This window comes from Ranitomeya variabilis, chromosome 3, assembly GCF_051348905.1.
Source record: "Ranitomeya variabilis isolate aRanVar5 chromosome 3, aRanVar5.hap1, whole genome shotgun sequence".
Taxonomy (NCBI): domain Eukaryota; kingdom Metazoa; phylum Chordata; class Amphibia; order Anura; family Dendrobatidae; genus Ranitomeya; species Ranitomeya variabilis.
In genome coordinates, this window is record NC_135234.1 from 104,367,070 (window position 1) to 104,383,401 (window position 16,332).

General features: G+C 45.9%; 1 protein-coding gene across 1 annotated transcript in view; it reads right to left on the reverse strand.

The window, feature by feature from the left end:
• Positions 1-2,461: 2,461 nt before the first annotated feature.
• Positions 2,462-16,332, reverse strand: part of SCARF1 (scavenger receptor class F member 1) — a 128,592-nt gene continuing 114,721 nt past the window's right edge. Inside the window, exons 10-11 of the mRNA XM_077294462.1 lie at positions 7,439-7,576; positions 2,462-3,640 (exon numbers count right to left, since the gene is read on the reverse strand). Of these exons, the coding sequence (XP_077150577.1) occupies positions 2,589-3,640; positions 7,439-7,576 (1,190 nt within the window). The 3' untranslated portion in view covers positions 2,462-2,588. The remainder of the gene's footprint in view (positions 3,641-7,438; positions 7,577-16,332) is intronic.

Sequence of the window (16,332 nt, forward strand, 5' to 3'; positions counted from 1 at the left end):
CCACGGTCTTCGGTGCTGCAGCTCTTCCCCTGTTCAGCGGTCACATGGGACCGCTCATTAGAGAAATGAATAGGCTGCTCCACCTCCCATAGGGGCGGAGCCGCATAATTCATTTCTCTAATCAGCGGTGTCGGTGACAGCTGATAGAGGAAGAGGCTGCGGCACCGAAGACCAGCTGTCCGGGGGAAGGAGCGGGACGCCGGGAGCAGGTAAGTATCGCATATTTACCTTCCCTCGTTCCACCCGCCGGGCGCCGCTCTGTCTTCGTGTCCTCTTGTTCTGACTGTTCAGGTCAGAGGGCGCGATGACGCATATAGTGTGCGCGCCGCCCTCTGCCTGATCAGTCAGTGCAGAGAGACGCCGGGACGGGACGCTGAGGAGCTGCAAGCAAGAGAGGTGAGTATGTGTTTTTTTTTCTTTTTATTGCAGCAGCAGCAGCAATGGCACAGATTTATGTGGAGCATCTATGGGGCAACGGTGCAGAGCACTATATATAAGGCACAGATTTATGTGGAGCATCTATGGGGCAACGGTGCAGAGCACTATATATAAGGCACAGCTTTATGTGGAGCATCTATGGGGCAACGGTGCAGAGCACTATATATAAGGCACAGCTTTATGTGGAGCATCTATGGGGCAATGGTGCAGAGCACTATATATAAGGCACAGCTTTATGTGGAGCATCTATGGGGCAACGGTGCAGAGCACTATATATAAGGCACAGCTTTATGTGGAGCATCTATGGGGCAACGGTGCAGAGCACTATATATAAGGCACAGCTTTATGTGGAGCATCTATGGGGCAACGGTGCAGAGCACTATATATAAGGCACAGCTTTATGTGGAGCATCTATGGGGCAACGGTGCAGAGCACTATATATAAGGCACAGCTTTATGTGGAGCATCTATGGGGCAACGGTGCAGAGCACTATATATAAGGCACAGCTTTATGTGGAGCATCTATGGGGCAACGGTGCAGAGCACTATATATAAGGCACAGATTTATGTGGAGCATCTATGGGGCAACGGTGCAGAGCACTATATATAATGCACAGCTTTATGTGGAGCATCTATGGGGCAACGGTGCAGAGCACTATATATAAGGCACAGCTTTATGTGGAGCATCTATGGGGCAACGGTGCAGAGCACTATATATAAGGCACAGCTTTATGTGGAGCATCTATGGGGCAACGGTGCAGAGCACTATATATAAGGCACAGCTTTATGTGGAGCATCTATGGGGCAACGGTGCAGAGCACTATATATAAGGCACAGCTTTATGTGGAGCATCTATGGGGCAACGGTGCAGAGCACTATATATAAGGCACAGCTTTATGTGGAGCATCTATGGGCAACGGTGCAGAACACTATATATAAGGCACAGCTTTATGTGGAGCATCTATGGGGCAACGGTGCAGAGCACTATATATAAGGCACAGATTTATGTGGAGCATCTATGGGGCAACGGTGCAGAGCACTATATATAAGGCACAGCTTTATGTGGAGCATCTATGGGGCAACGGTGCAGAGCACTATATATAAGGCACAGCTTTATGTGGAGCATCTATGGGGCAACGGTGCAGAGCATTATATAAGGCACAGCTTTATGTGGAGCATCTATGGGGCAACGGTGCAGAGCATTATATATAAGGCACAGCTTTATGTGGAGCATCTATGGGGCAACGGTGCAGAGCATTATATATAAGGCACAGCTTTATGTGGAGCATCTATGGGGCAACGGTGCAGAGCACTATATATAAGGCACAGCTTTATGTGGAGCATCTATGGGGCAACGGTGCAGAGCACTATATATAAGGCACAGCTTTATGTGGAGCATCTATGGGGCCATAATCAAAGGTCAAAGGTGCAGAGCATTATATATAGCACAGCTATCTATGGGGCCATAATCAAAGGTGCAGAGCATTGTATATGGCACAGCTATCTATGGGGCCATAATCAAAGGTGCAGAGCATTGTATATGGCACAGCTATCTATGGGGCCATAATCAAAGGTGCAGAGCATTCTATATGGGGCACAGCTTTCTATGGAGCATCTATGGGGCCATAATGAACTGTGCAGAGCATTATATGTGGCACAGATTTATGTGGAGCATCTATGGGGCCATAATGAACGGTATGGAGCATCTATTTTTATTTTTCAAATTCACCGGTAGCTGCTGCATTTTCCACCCTAGGCTTATACTCGAGTCAATAAGTTTTCCCAGTTTTTTGTGGCAAAATTAGGGGGGTCGGCTTATACTCGGGTCGGCTTATACTCGAGTATATACGGTAGATATATTAGGGCGCGTCACCGAGTTGTAATCAAGGTTACCTGGTTAGGGGCCCACTCAGAAGTTTCGCCCCCCCCGAACCAAAACACTAGCTACGCCTCTGCCTTAGCTAGAGGAAGCAGCTCATTAAATTTATTTACTGACTCCCACAAAATACCCCAACACGTCACCAACAATGTTTTATTATCAAAATCATAAAAAACAGCCTATGGCACAGCTCAAATAACATGGTACTGATAAAAAAGGCTATGGACGATCACTAATACGTTTCTCTTTATGTTTGTTATGTGCATAAAGTTTCAACAACTAAGATTATCACAGTTCATTTCTGCATCTTCATATAAGGAAGACGGTTCCAGTTCATGGTCCACAAAACTCTTTGTTATACTTATGTTTTCATACTTTGGTTCTGAGTCCGCTCCGTCATCTGTGCTTTGGTAAATGTGATCAACATTTTGAGTTTGTTCCATCAATTCTGGATCATGCAAGTTGGAGTACATGTTCTCTGGTTTATCAGGATTTTCTACTTTCTCTATACCATCTTCATCTTCAGGCAAATGTTTTTTAAGGATAGAAGAACTTTGAAGAACTAGTTTTTTTGTTTGGCTATCTTGTAGTTTATCATTTGAAGTGTTTTTAATCATAATTTTGACATCTTCTGGATAACTAGGCCTTGGCTGAGTCACTTTGGAGTTTGAATGCTGTAACAAACTTATCCTTGTAGGTTTTGGGATTCCTTTCGGAAAACTGCCCAAACGTTTTAATACTGCCTGTACTGCCCCGTCCACATTCCCTTCTGACTTTCTACGAGGTTTATAAGGCTTTCTTGGGGGACCAACAGTCACATAAAGAGTGGAAATATTGTGAGTCTTCCTGTTAATTTCAGAGCTCTCTTTTAAACTCGCCTCTGTGACTTCTCCTTTAAAAGATGCCTTCTGTGCATTAGACATTGTTCTCCGGCGGCCAACTGGACCACTTCTCTGGAGTTTTGGATGATCCTCTGATTCTGGATTGTAGTTTATTGTGTCATAGTGTACATTATTATCTTCATTTCTTTGTGACTCATCTCCATTTATTGTCTGTGATTGTATAGAGGGCAACTTTGGGAGACTCACAGCAAGTTTGGGTTTCCGAGCAAGTTTAGGGGTTTCAGTTGTGGATGATCTCCTGCTCTCAAATTTGGTTCCTTCAGCAAATGATACGGAGGGTCTTTTGGATTTGGCAATGCTAGAAGTTCTAGGAATAGAAAATGGAAGGGATGCATCATCTGTGCTCAAAATCATGGCATCGGGGAACACATTGCATTTAGAGCTTATTTCTTGAAAGCCATCCAAGTCAGCAACAGACATTGCTATAAAACAGAAAGATAAAATATTTTGGTAAATTATATCCACAATTCAGTCTGAATTAAAGTCAAAATGATCATTTTTCGCACTCAGCTTTTCACTCCACAGCTTGAGTTCTCTATGAAAGCAGAGATTCCTAATATCTAAGTAATACTTGAAATATCGGTTGGGCCACTGAAAAGCAGAACCCTTTTTGCTTTGTGGTTTGTACAGGATAATGCTAATTGGACCTCATTCATCAGAACAGTTTAAAGGGGATGTCCATGCATATAATATTGATGACCTATTCTAAGAAAAGCAGCCACTATGTATTGAATGAAGCTGTGCTTTTCCACACAATTCAATGTATACATTTTGGCTACTGCCACAGCTAAAATAACTAGCATAGGTCATTAAGGTCATCAATATGACATATCTTACAAACCCCTTTAACAAGAGGCTGAGGCTCATTTAATGGCATAGTATAAGCATGAAGCAACAAGGTAGTTGACCTGGGTGCAAAATTCTTAAAAATGTAGAATTTCAAAATATGTAACATATATATATATATATATATATATATATATATATATATATATATATATATATATATATATATATAAAATGTTTTATATATTTATTTTATATATAGTATATAAAAGAAAGTACATGTTTCTCTTTTTCTCCTTTCAAATTTTGAGCCTCTAATAAATGATGTCTCTAGTATCCCAAATCTTGGGCAGTGCAAATGGTGCCGACTTCTGACCAGGTGCCTCGGATTGCCACTATATCGGTGTCAATACAGTCGTGTAGAAATATATCTTTCAGCAATTAACGGCTAAGTTCTCTTTCACACATCGGTTTTTCACATATGAGTGCTATCCATGCTTTTCATGAGTCTGTATGGGGCTGTTCACATATCTGTGATTGTTGGCAGACAGAGTGGTCTGTGCACAATCTCGGAGACATGACCAATATTAATCTGAGTGCTGGCTCAAACTTGGCAATGAAAGTGTATGGATCTGTGAAAAAATTGGTCAGCACTCGGATTTTATTTGTGTGCTGTCCATTCTTCATTGACTGATAGAGAAACTTTATATTTCTCATCTGTGAAAAAAACTAATGAAGCTGTAACTAACTCTGCTGTAACTCTGATGACACCGTGATGAAACTCTGATGAAAATCACTGATAAAACTCGCTCCATTTTTCTTGGACATCAAAAAGCTGATGTCTGAATGAGGCCTCACTGTTCTTAGAATTGTTTTTACAGCTAGGGACAAGGTTTTTTTTTCATACATATATGACTAGATTACAAGATTACTTTACAATTGGATGCAATGTCTGAATTTGTAAATCACTAAACAACCTAGATTCTGAGAGTCAAAGAATATTTTTCAAGTACTACTGACCATAAGTAAAGATCAAAAGGGATAATTAATAATTTCAGCTGATATTTGTTTCTGGATCAGGCCTGGATGTAAGGTGAGTTACAGTGCCTTGCAAAAGTATTCGGCCCCCTGTAACTTTTCAACCTTTTCCCACATATCATGCTTCAAACATAAAGATGCCAAATGTAAATTTTTGGTGAAGAATCAACACCTGTGTGTAATCAAGTCTCCGTATAAATGCACCTGCTCTTTGATAGTCTCAGGGTTCTGTTTAGGGGGCTAAACTTTAATCTCAAACAAGGAGAAGACTGATCAGAGATGCAGCCAAGAGGCCCATGATCACTCTGGATGAACTGCAGAGATCTACAGTTGAGGTAGGACAGTCTGTCCATAGGACAACAATCAGTCGTACACTGCACAAATCTGTCCTTTATGGAAGAGTGGCAAGAAGAAAGACATTTCTCAAAGATAACCATAAAAAGTGTTGTTTAAAGTTTGCAACAAGCCACCTGGGAGACACACCAAACATGTGGAAGAAGGTGCTCTGGTCAGATGAAACCAAAATCGGACTTTTTGGCAACAATGCCAAATGATATGTTTGGCGTAAAGGCAACACAGCTCATCACCCTGAACACACCATCCCCACTGTCAAACATGGTGGTGGCAGCATCATGGTTTGGGCCTGCTTTTCTTCAGCAGGGACAGGGAAGATGGTTAAAATTCATAGGAGGATGGATGGAGCCAAATATAGGACCATTCTTGAAGAAAACCTGTTGGAGTCTGCAAAAGACCTGAGACTGGGACGGAGATTTGTCTTCCAACAAGACAATGATCCCAAACATAAAGCAAAATCTACAATGGAATGGTTCACAAATAAACATATCCAGGTGTTAGAATGGCCAAGTCAAAGTCCAGACCTCAATCCAATCCAGAATCTGTGGAAAGAGCTGAAAACTGCTGTTCACAAACGATCTCCATCAAACCTCACTGAGCTCGAGCTGTTTGCCCAGGAAGAATGGGCAAGAATTTCAGTCTCTCAATGTACAAAACTGATAGAGACATACCCCAAGCGACTTGCAGCTGTAATCGCAGCAAAAGGTGGCGCAACAAAGTATTAAGTTAAAAGGGCCGAATAATATTGCACGCCCACTTTTCAGTTTTTGAATTTCCACAAAAATTTAAAATAAACAATAAATTTCGCTTAACTTCACAATTGTGTTCCACTTGTTGTTGATTCTTCACCAAAAATGTACATTTGGTATATTTATGTTTGAGGCATGATATGTGGGAAAAGGTTGAAAAGTTCCAGGGGGCCAAATACCTTCGCAAGGCACTGTATGTGAGACACCTAATGATATGATGGAGGAAGCTGTAACTAGCATCGTAATTGGTGTAATGCAATATTAGGGGGTATCTAGGGATAGAATGAGAGCAAGTCAATATAGGAAGTATTGGTGTTTAGGCAGTATGTTTTTGTTTTATTTTAAGTATAAGTCGACCCAAGTATAAACTGAGACACCTAATTTTGTCTCGAAAAACAGGGAAAACCTATCGAATATAAGCCGGGTATGTATTGTACCCTCATCCCTATCCTGGTATGCATGGCTCCCCATCCCCATCCTTGTATGCATGGCTCCTGGTCCTTGTATGCATGGCTCCCCGTCCTTGTATGCATGGCTCCCTATCCGTCCTTGTATGCATGGCTCCCCGTCCTTGTATGCATGGCTTCCCATCCCTATCCTTGTATGCATGGCTCCCCGTCCTTGTATGCATGGCTCCCCATCCTTGTATGCATGGCTCCCCATCCTTGTATGCATGGCTCCCCGTCCATCCTTGTATGCATGGCTCCTTATCCCCATCCTTGTATTCATGGTTCCTATTAAAAAAACACATCCTACTTACCTTTCCTGAACGCCCTTGCCGCATCTTGTTACAGCGTCAGCAGCTCTTCCGGCGGAGCGAACACGTGTCCCCGCCCATTAAAAGTAATGAATATTCACTCCACACTTATGGGAGTGGAGAGGGATGAATATTCATTACCTTAATGAGCGGGGGACACGTGATCGCTCAGTCGGAAGACTGGCACCGGAAGGAGATGCAGCGAGGGCACGCAGGGAAGGTATGTAGGCTGCGGCTGTAACTGTGGGCGCTATAAGAGAAATGAATATTCACTGCCAGTGCAGTGAATATTCATTTCTCTTTAGCAGCGGGCACAGTTACAGCCGCAGCCGCCGGCTCCTGCTTCTGTGACCCGCTGGACCACCGTTCCCCCTCCCCCGACGTCTTTCTGGGACAATGACTCGTGTATAACACGTTGGGGGTGTTTTCAGCACAAAAAAATGTGCTGAAAACTCGGCTTATACATGAGTATATATGGTAAATATATTTCTTGTCTTATGATCTACGTGTAACTGAGATAAGAGAACTGCTGTCACCTTCTCTTGGAGGAACGCAGTACACAGGTCCTTCTTCTTCTGATTCAAATGAAGAAAAGGAGTTTTCGGATAACCAGCCTGTAGAGGGGGATTCAATGAAGCTGTGGTTGAAGGGCAGCTCGGCATCGTGGTGTGAAACTGGAAGATACATTATTTAAAGACTTAAAAGAATTTACTTTATGACACACATTGCTTTTAGATAAGTACAGGTATTATACCAGTGGTCTAGAACAGTTATGTCAGTAATGTTGCATTTAATAAGTGGATGTATTTTAAGAACATCACATGCTGATTATTGATAAATTATTTCAGACATACACAGCTATTTTAATGCAGCGCCCCAGGGTTCTGGTCATTGCAGTAATGTCATTCTTCCACCAGGAGGAGTGATGTTACGTTTGAAGGCAATAAAGGAGATCTTTTTACCAGGTATCACAAACCATACAACACACTTCACACTCCAGTCCACCAGGGGGAGCTATGCTCCTATTTATTAGGGCGCTCTTCACAATTAGGTAAAACTGGTGGTCTGGATAGGAAGTTAGTCAGAAGCTGGCTGAGCTTCACTCAGTCAGTACCTGTCAGGCAGACAGAGAGGAAGGAGGAACATCGAGCAGTTGCCGATAGGGTGGTCCCTGACAGGGGTGGGATCCTGTCAGAGGCCTAGACATAAAGCCGCAGAGCTGCGCCTGCCCGACGTGCGGCAGCATCCTAAGAAATAGACAAGGACAGCGAATTGTGTTGTAGAGGGTGAGAAACTAAGTCATAGCAAAAGGAGAGGAAACCATAAGGAGTTCTGCCCTGCAAAGGCTGCCTCCTTCTGAGGCACAGGATCCGGTAGCCGGAACACCGAGGGAGCAACCGTCTCCATGCCTTGCTCCAGAGACCGGCAGGACAGCTAATTCCACGTTAACTGCCCGACCTATACCCAGGAGGCAAGGTGGCAACTCGTGGGGGCCGGGGCATGCTAGAGTCCCTGTAAAAAGCCTCAGGCCACCAGTCATATGGGTTTGTTCCTATCCATCTGGGGGACAGAGAGCGAGACATAACATCTAGAACACCAACATCAGTTGTGAGGACCTTACCGAGAAGCTCAGCAGGGAGGTACTACAACACACAGGCGCCACAAACTTTGTCCCTCTTTGCCATCTTCAAAAGTTGGGAGGTATGCTACAACACCCAGGCGCTAGAGGAAGGCTACTGATTTCCACCTGGATAAGGGGACTCTGGATTTGCCTTCAGACCAGCCGGACTCTGCCTGCCCTGTGATCTGGTACCCTGGACTGTGGATGCTGAAGCCTTCAGTAAAGGTAAAGAGACTGCAACCTTGTGTCCTCGTTCTTCACTGGGCCTCACACCATCCACCATCTACACACAGGGAAGCCCTGGGGATACACTTCACCTGTGGGAAGGTATACCATCTAGCTGCCATACTGCCATAACATCACCCCAGCGGACCCCTTAAAGCAGCGTCGGTCACCCTGACCGAATACCACAGGTGGCATCACGAACATTTCCCCTTTAAAGACCTTTCCCTCATTTACAATGAACGTCCCTAGGGCCACGGACCGGGTCAGCCACCGTGACATCCCCCTTGAGAACCGAAGGACCCGGTACTGAGTACCCCACTGCCCTTAGAGGGGGCGATCCATTAACCCATTAATTAAATCCGCCGTACATGTACGGCGCTGCGGGAGGTGTGTTCCCGCAAACTGTCGTACATGCACGGTATGACAATGACTCACTCCAAGTGCCGGCACAATCAAAAGTGGGTTTCAGTGCTTTATGACAGTTGACACCAGGATTGGTGTTAGTGCAGCGCCCCAGAGTCCTGGTCGTTGCAGTACTGTGGCTCCGCCACTAAGGGGAGCTATGGTACGTCTGATGGCACTGAAGGAGTTCATCTGACCAGGTATCACAGACACCAATACATTTCACAGCCGGGCCTCCAGGGGGAGCTAAGGGTTCTATTCATTAGGCCACTCCTCACATACTGGTAAAACTGGGGGTCAGGCAGGAAGTTAGATCAGAAAGCTGACTGGGTTGGAACCAGGCAACACCTTGTGGCAGAGGGTGTTGTGGGAGAAGATTCGGTAGGGTCCCTGTCAGGGGTGGGATCCTGACAGAGGCCTGGCAACTTGAGAGAACGTAACGGGACCGTGCCTGCTCAGCATAGCGGCGGTGCCCAAGGAGGGATTGGAAGCGAGATAGATTGTGCTGAGTGAGAAACGAGATCAAAGCAAGAAGGAGAATACCAGTAGGAGTCGTGCTGTGAGACCGAGGCAACATCCTACTGAGGCGCACAACCGGCGGCCGGAACGCCGAGGAAGTATTACTATATTCAGCTTCAGGCAATACTTCAAACCAACGGCAGGACAGTCAGTCATAGGCGGGCTGTCTCACCTAAATCACCTACGAAGACATAGGGGGCAACTTGTGGAGAGGGGCGACTCTAGGGTCCCGGAAGAGCTCCGAGCCTACCCGTCATACGGGTGCCGTCCTAACCGCAACATCAGGGAGGGACGGAAGATTAGCAGAACATCATCTAATCGAGTTGTGAGGGAACTTAAGAAACGGACACAACAGTTGTGGGGACTTTCCTGTTGTGATTTTGCTTTTTGCTCCCTCTAGTGGTCATTAGTGATTTGACTCTGGAGCGTCTGTCTTTTCCTATATCCTCACCTGGGCCGTTAGTTCAGGGGCGTTGCTATATAAGCTCCCTGGACCTTCAGTTCAATGCCTGGCATCGTTGAAATCAGAGCTAATCTGTTGTGCTCTTGTCCTCTGATCCTGGTTCCTGTTTTTCAAGCTAAGTCTGCTTCTTTGCTTTTTGCTTTTGTTTTGTTTGGTATTTTTGTCCAGCTTGTTCCTATCTGTATCCTGATCTTTGCTGGAAGCTCTAGGGGGCTGGTGTTCTCCCCCCGGACCGTTAGACGGTTCGGGGGTTCTTGAATCTCCAGCGTGGATTTTTATAGGGTTTTTGTTGACCAGATAAGTTATCTTGCTATATTCTGCTATTAGTAAGCTGGCCTCTCTTTGCTGAACCTGGTTCATTTCTGTGTTTGTCATTTCCTCTTACCTCACCGTTATTATTTGTGGGGGGCTTGTATCTTGCTTTGGGGTCCCTTTCTCTGGAGGCAAGAGAGGTCTTTGTTTTCTTCTCCTAGTGGTAGTTAGATTCTCCGGCTGGCGCGAGTCATCTAGCGATCACCGTAGGCATGATCCCCGGCTACTTCTAGTGTTGGCGTTAGGAGTAGCTATTTGATCAACCCAGTTACCACAGCCCTATGAGCTGGATTTTTGTATCTTGCAGACTTACACGTTCCTCTGAGACCCTGTCCACTGGGGTCATAACAGTATGCCAGGCCAGTATTAAATGTTTAATGCATTGCAGAAGTGGGATTATAAGAAAGAAAATTTTGAGGTTTTTTTTTCCCTCTCTCATTTTTTTTTTTCTTTTCCCCTTTACCTCAGAGTGGCTTAAGCTTGCTGCAGACATGAATGTCCAGACCTTGATTACAAGTGTGGACCAGCTTGCCGCTCGTGTGCAGGGTATACAAGATTATGTTACCAGAAATCCTAGGTCTGAACCCAAGATTCCGATTCCTGAACTGTTTTCAGGAGACCGATTTAAGTTTAGGAATTTCAGGAATAATTGTAAATTATTTTTGTCCCTGAAACCTTGTTCGTCTGGAGACTCTGCTCAACAAGTAAAAATTGTTATTTCATTCTTACGGGGTGACCCTCAGGATTGGGCTTTTTCGTTGGCGCCAGGAGATCCGGCATTGGCTGATATTGATGCGTTTTTTCTGGCGCTCGGTTTACTTTATGAGGAACCCAATCTTGAGATTCAGGCAGAGAAAGCCTTGCTGGCTATGTCTCAGGGCCAGGACGAGGCTGAGGTGTATTGCCAAAAATTTTGGAAATGGTCCGTACTGACACATTGGAACGAGTGTGCACTGGCCGCTAATTTTAGAAATGGCCTTTCTGAGGCCATTAAGAATGTTATGGTGGGTTTTCCCATTCCCACAGGTCTGAATGATACCATGTCCCTGGCTATTCAAATTGACCGGCGGTTGCGGGAGCGCAAAACCGCAAATTCCCTCATGTTGTTGTCTGAACAGACACCTGATGTGATGCAATGTGATAGAAAAACCGCAAATTCCCTCATGGTGTTGTCTGAACGGACACCTGATTTGATGCAATGTGATAGAATCCTGACTAGAAATGAGAGGAAAATTCATAGACGCCGGAATGGCTTGTGCTACTACTGTGGTGATTCTACACATGTTATCTCAGCATGCTCTAAACGTATATCTAAGGTTGTTAGTCCTGTCACCGTTGGTAATTTGCATCCTAAGTTTATTCTGTCTGTAACTTTGATTTGCTCACTGTCATCTTATCCTGTCATGGCGTTTGTAGATTCAGGTGCTGCCCTGAGTCTTATGGATCTCTCATTTGCTAAGCGCTGTGGTTTTATTCTTGAACCATTAGAAAATCCTATCCCTCTTAGGGGTATTGATGCTACGCCATTGGCAGAAAATAAGCCGCAGTATTGGACACAGGTTACCATGTGCATGACTCCTGAACACCGCGAGGTGATACGTTTTCTCGTTCTACATAAAATGCATGATTTGGTTGTTTTGGGGCTGCCATGGTTACAGACCCATAATCCAGTCCTTGACTGGAAGGCTATGTCAGTGTCTAGTTGGGGCTGTCGTGGTATTCATGAGGATTCCCTGCCTGTGTCTATTGCTTCTTCTACGCCTTCGGAAGTTCCGGAGTACTTGTCTGATTATCAGGATGTCTTTAGCGAGTCCAGGTCCAGTGCATTGCCTCCTCATAGGGAATGTGACTGTGCAATAGATTTGATTCCAGGCAGTAAATTTCCTAAGGGAAGACTGTTTAATCTGTCGATACCTGAACATACCGCTATGCGTTCATATATCAAGGAGTCTCTGGAGAAAGGACACATCCGTCCGTCTTCTTCCCCTCTTGGTGCGGGATTCTTTTTTGTGGCTAAAAAGGACGGATCTTTGAGGCCTTGTATTGACTATCGGCTTTTAAATAAGATCACTGTCAAATTTCAGTATCCTTTGCCGCTGTTGTCTGACTTGTTTGCCCGGATTAAAGGTGCCAAGTGGTTTACCAAGATAGACCTTCGTGGTGCGTACAACCTTGTGCGCATTAAGCAAGGGGATGAATGGAAAACCGCATTCAATACGCCCGAAGGTCATTTTGAGTACTTGGTGATGCCTTTTGGGCTCTCTAATGCCCCTTCAGTTTTTCAGTCCTTTATGCATGACATTTTCCGGAACTATCTGGATAAATTTCTGATCGTTTATCTGGATGATATTCTGGTTTTTTCTGATAATTGGGACTCGCATGTGGAGCAGGTCAGGATGGTCTTTAAAATTTTGCGTGAAAATTCTTTGTTTGTCAAGGGCTCAAAGTGTCTTTTTGGTGTACAGAAGGTTCCCTTTTTGGGGTTCATTTTTTCCCCTTCTGCTGTGGAGATGGACCCAGTCAAGGTCCGAGCTATTCTTGATTGGACTCAGCCCTCGTCAGTTAAGAGTCTTCAGAAGTTCTTGGGTTTCGCTAACTTCTACCGTCGTTTTATCGCTAACTTTTCTAGCATTGTGAAACCTTTGACGGATATGACCAAGAAGGGCTCCGATGTGGTTAATTGGGCTCCTGCTGCCGTGGAGGCTTTCCAGGAGTTGAAACGTCGGTTTACTTCGGTGCCTGTTTTGTGCCAGCCTGATGTCTCGCTTCCCTTTCAAGTTGAGGTGGATGCTTCAGAGATTGGAGCAGGGGCCGTTTTGTCGCAGAGAGGCCCTGGTTGCTCTGTTATGAGACCTTGCGCCTTTTTCTCTAGGAAGTTTTCGCCTGCGGAGCGAAATTATGATGTGGGCAATCGGGAGTTGTTGGCCATGAAATGGGCATTTGAGGAGTGGCGTCATTGGCTCGAGGGTGCTAAGCATCGTGTGGTGGTCTTGACTGATCACAAAAATCTGATGTATCTCGAGTCTGCTAAACGCCTGAATCCTAGACAGGCCCGCTGGTCATTGTTTTTCTCCCGTTTTGACTTTGTTGTCTCGTATTTACCAGGTTCTAAGAATGTGAAGGCCGATGCTCTTTCCAGGAGCTTTGTGCCTGATGCTCCTGGAGTCGCTGAACCTGTTGGTATTCTTAAGGATGGTATTATCTTGTCAGCTATTTCTCCTGATCTGCGACGTGTGTTGCAGAGATTTCAGGCTGATAGGCCTGATTCTTGTCCACCTGACAGACTGTTTGTGCCTGATAAGTGGACCAGCAGAGTCATTTCCGAGGTTCATTCCTCGGTGTTGGCAGGTCACCCAGGAATTTTTGGCACCAGAGATCTGGTGGCCAGATCCTTTTGGTGGCCTTCCTTGTCTAGGGATGTGCGGTCATTTGTACAGTCCTGTGGGACTTGTGCTCGAGCTAAGCCTTGCTGTTCTCCTGCCAGCGGGTTGCTCTTGCCCTTGCCTGTCCCTAAGAGACCTTGGACACATATCTCCATGGATTTCATTTCTGATCTTCCGGTGTCTCAGGGCATGTCTGTTATCTGGGTGATATGTGATCGCTTCTCCAAGATGGTCCATTTGGTTCCTTTGCCTAAACTGCCTTCCTCTTCCGATCTGGTTCCTGTGTTTTTCCAGAACGTGGTTCGTTTGCACGGCATCCCTGAGAATATTGTGTCAGACAGAGGATCCCAGTTCGTTTCCAGATTCTGGCGATCCTTTTGTAGTAGGATGGGCATTGACTTGTCGTTTTCGTCTGCTTTCCATCCTCAGACTAATGGACAGACGGAGCGAACTAATCAGACTTTGGAGGCTTATTTGAGGTGTTTTGTCTCTGCTGATCAGGACGATTGGGTGACCTTCTTGCCGTTAGCTGAGTTTGCCCTTAATAATCGGGCTAGTTCCGCCACCTTGGTTTCGCCGTTTTTCTGCAACTCTGGTTTCCACCCTCGTTTTTCTTCGGGTCATGTGGAACCTTCTGACTGCCCTGGGGTGGATTCTGTGGTGGATAGGTTGCAGCGGATCTGGAATCTTGTGGTGGACAACTTGAAGTTGTCACAGGAGAGGGCTCAGCGCTTTGCCAACCGCCGCCGCGGTGTGGGTCCCCGACTACGTGTTGGGGATTTGGTGTGGCTTTCTTCCCGCTTTGTTCCTATGAAGGTTTCCTCTCCCAAATTTAAACCTCGTTTTATTGGTCCTTACAAGATATTGGAAATTCTTAATCCTGTATCCTTTCGCCTGGATCTACCTGTGTCGTTTGCCATCCACAACGTGTTTCATAGGTCCTTGTTGCGGCGGTACGTTGTGCCTGTGGTTCCTTCTGCTGAGCCTCCTGCTCCGGTGTTGGTTGAGGGCGAGTTGGAGTACGTGGTGGAGAAGATCTTGGATTCTCGTCTCTCCAGGCGGAGGCTTCAGTACCTGGTCAAGTGGAAGGGCTATGGTCAGGAAGATAATTCCTGGGTGGTCGCCTCTGATGTTCATGCGGCCGATTTAGTTCGTGCCTTCCATGCCGCTCATCCTGATCGCCCTGGTGGTCGTGGTGAGGGTTCGGTGACCCCTCACTAAGGGGGGGGTACTGTTGTGATTTTGCTTTTTGCTCCCTCTAGTGGTCATTAGTGATTTGACTCTGGAGCGTCTGTCTTTTCCTATATCCTCACCTGGGCCGTTAGTTCAGGGGCGTTGCTATATAAGCTCCCTGGACCTTCAGTTCAATGCCTGGCATCGTTGAAATCAGAGCTAATCTGTTGTGCTCTTGTCCTCTGATCCTGGTTCCTGTTTTTCAAGCTAAGTCTGCTTCTTTGCTTTTTGCTTTTGTTTTGTTTGGTATTTTTGTCCAGCTTGTTCCTATCTGTATCCTGATCTTTGCTGGAAGCTCTAGGGGGCTGGTGTTCTCCCCCCGGACCGTTAGACGGTTCGGGGGTTCTTGAATCTCCAGCGTGGATTTTTATAGGGTTTTTGTTGACCAGTTAAGTTATCTTGCTATATTCTGCTATTAGTAAGCTGGCCTCTCTTTGCTGAACCTGGTTCATTTCTGTGTTTGTCATTTCCTCTTACCTCACCGTTATTATTTGTGGGGGGCTTGTATCTTGCTTTGGGGTCCCTTTCTCTGGAGGCAAGAGAGGTCTTTGTTTTCTTCTCCTAGGGGTAGTTAGATTCTCCGGCTGGCGCGAGTCATCTAGCGATCACCGTAGGCATGATCCCCGGCTACTTCTAGTGTTGGCGTTAGGAGTAGCTATTTGGTCAACCCAGTTACCACAGCCCTATGAGCTGGATTTTTGTATCTTGCAGACTTACACGTTCCTCTGAGACCCTGTCCACTGGGGTCATAACACTTTCCGTAAGCACAGCAGGGAAGGACCACAACACATAGCGCTAGCAGGAAGGCACAGATTTCCACCTGCAAAGAGAACTCTGGAGGTGCCATTGGACCGGCCGGACTTGCGCAGCCTGGTGAACCGTATTCCGGATTGAGGACCCAGAGATCTTCAGTAAAGAGGTAAAGAGACTGCAACCTGGTGTCCTCGTTATTTACTGCACCGCACCACCACCACTATCCACATCTATTACTGTACGCCCCTCAGCAGGGTCACGGACCGGGTCTAGCCACCGTGACAACCCCAGAGCAGAGACTCAGAGGCCCGGTACCGGGTACCCCTCGGCCCTGCGGCAGTGGGGGTGCTACAACTTGGCGTCACGAACAGGATCTACTTAAGCCTGAAGAATCAGGTCATGTGTGCCTTGGAACTGTGATTTACTGTGCTTGGACTGTACTTTATTGCAAAGACTGTGGATTGTCACTTGCCGCCAAAAGTTCGCGCCAAAACTGCCGCCATCACAGCGCTAAGGAGA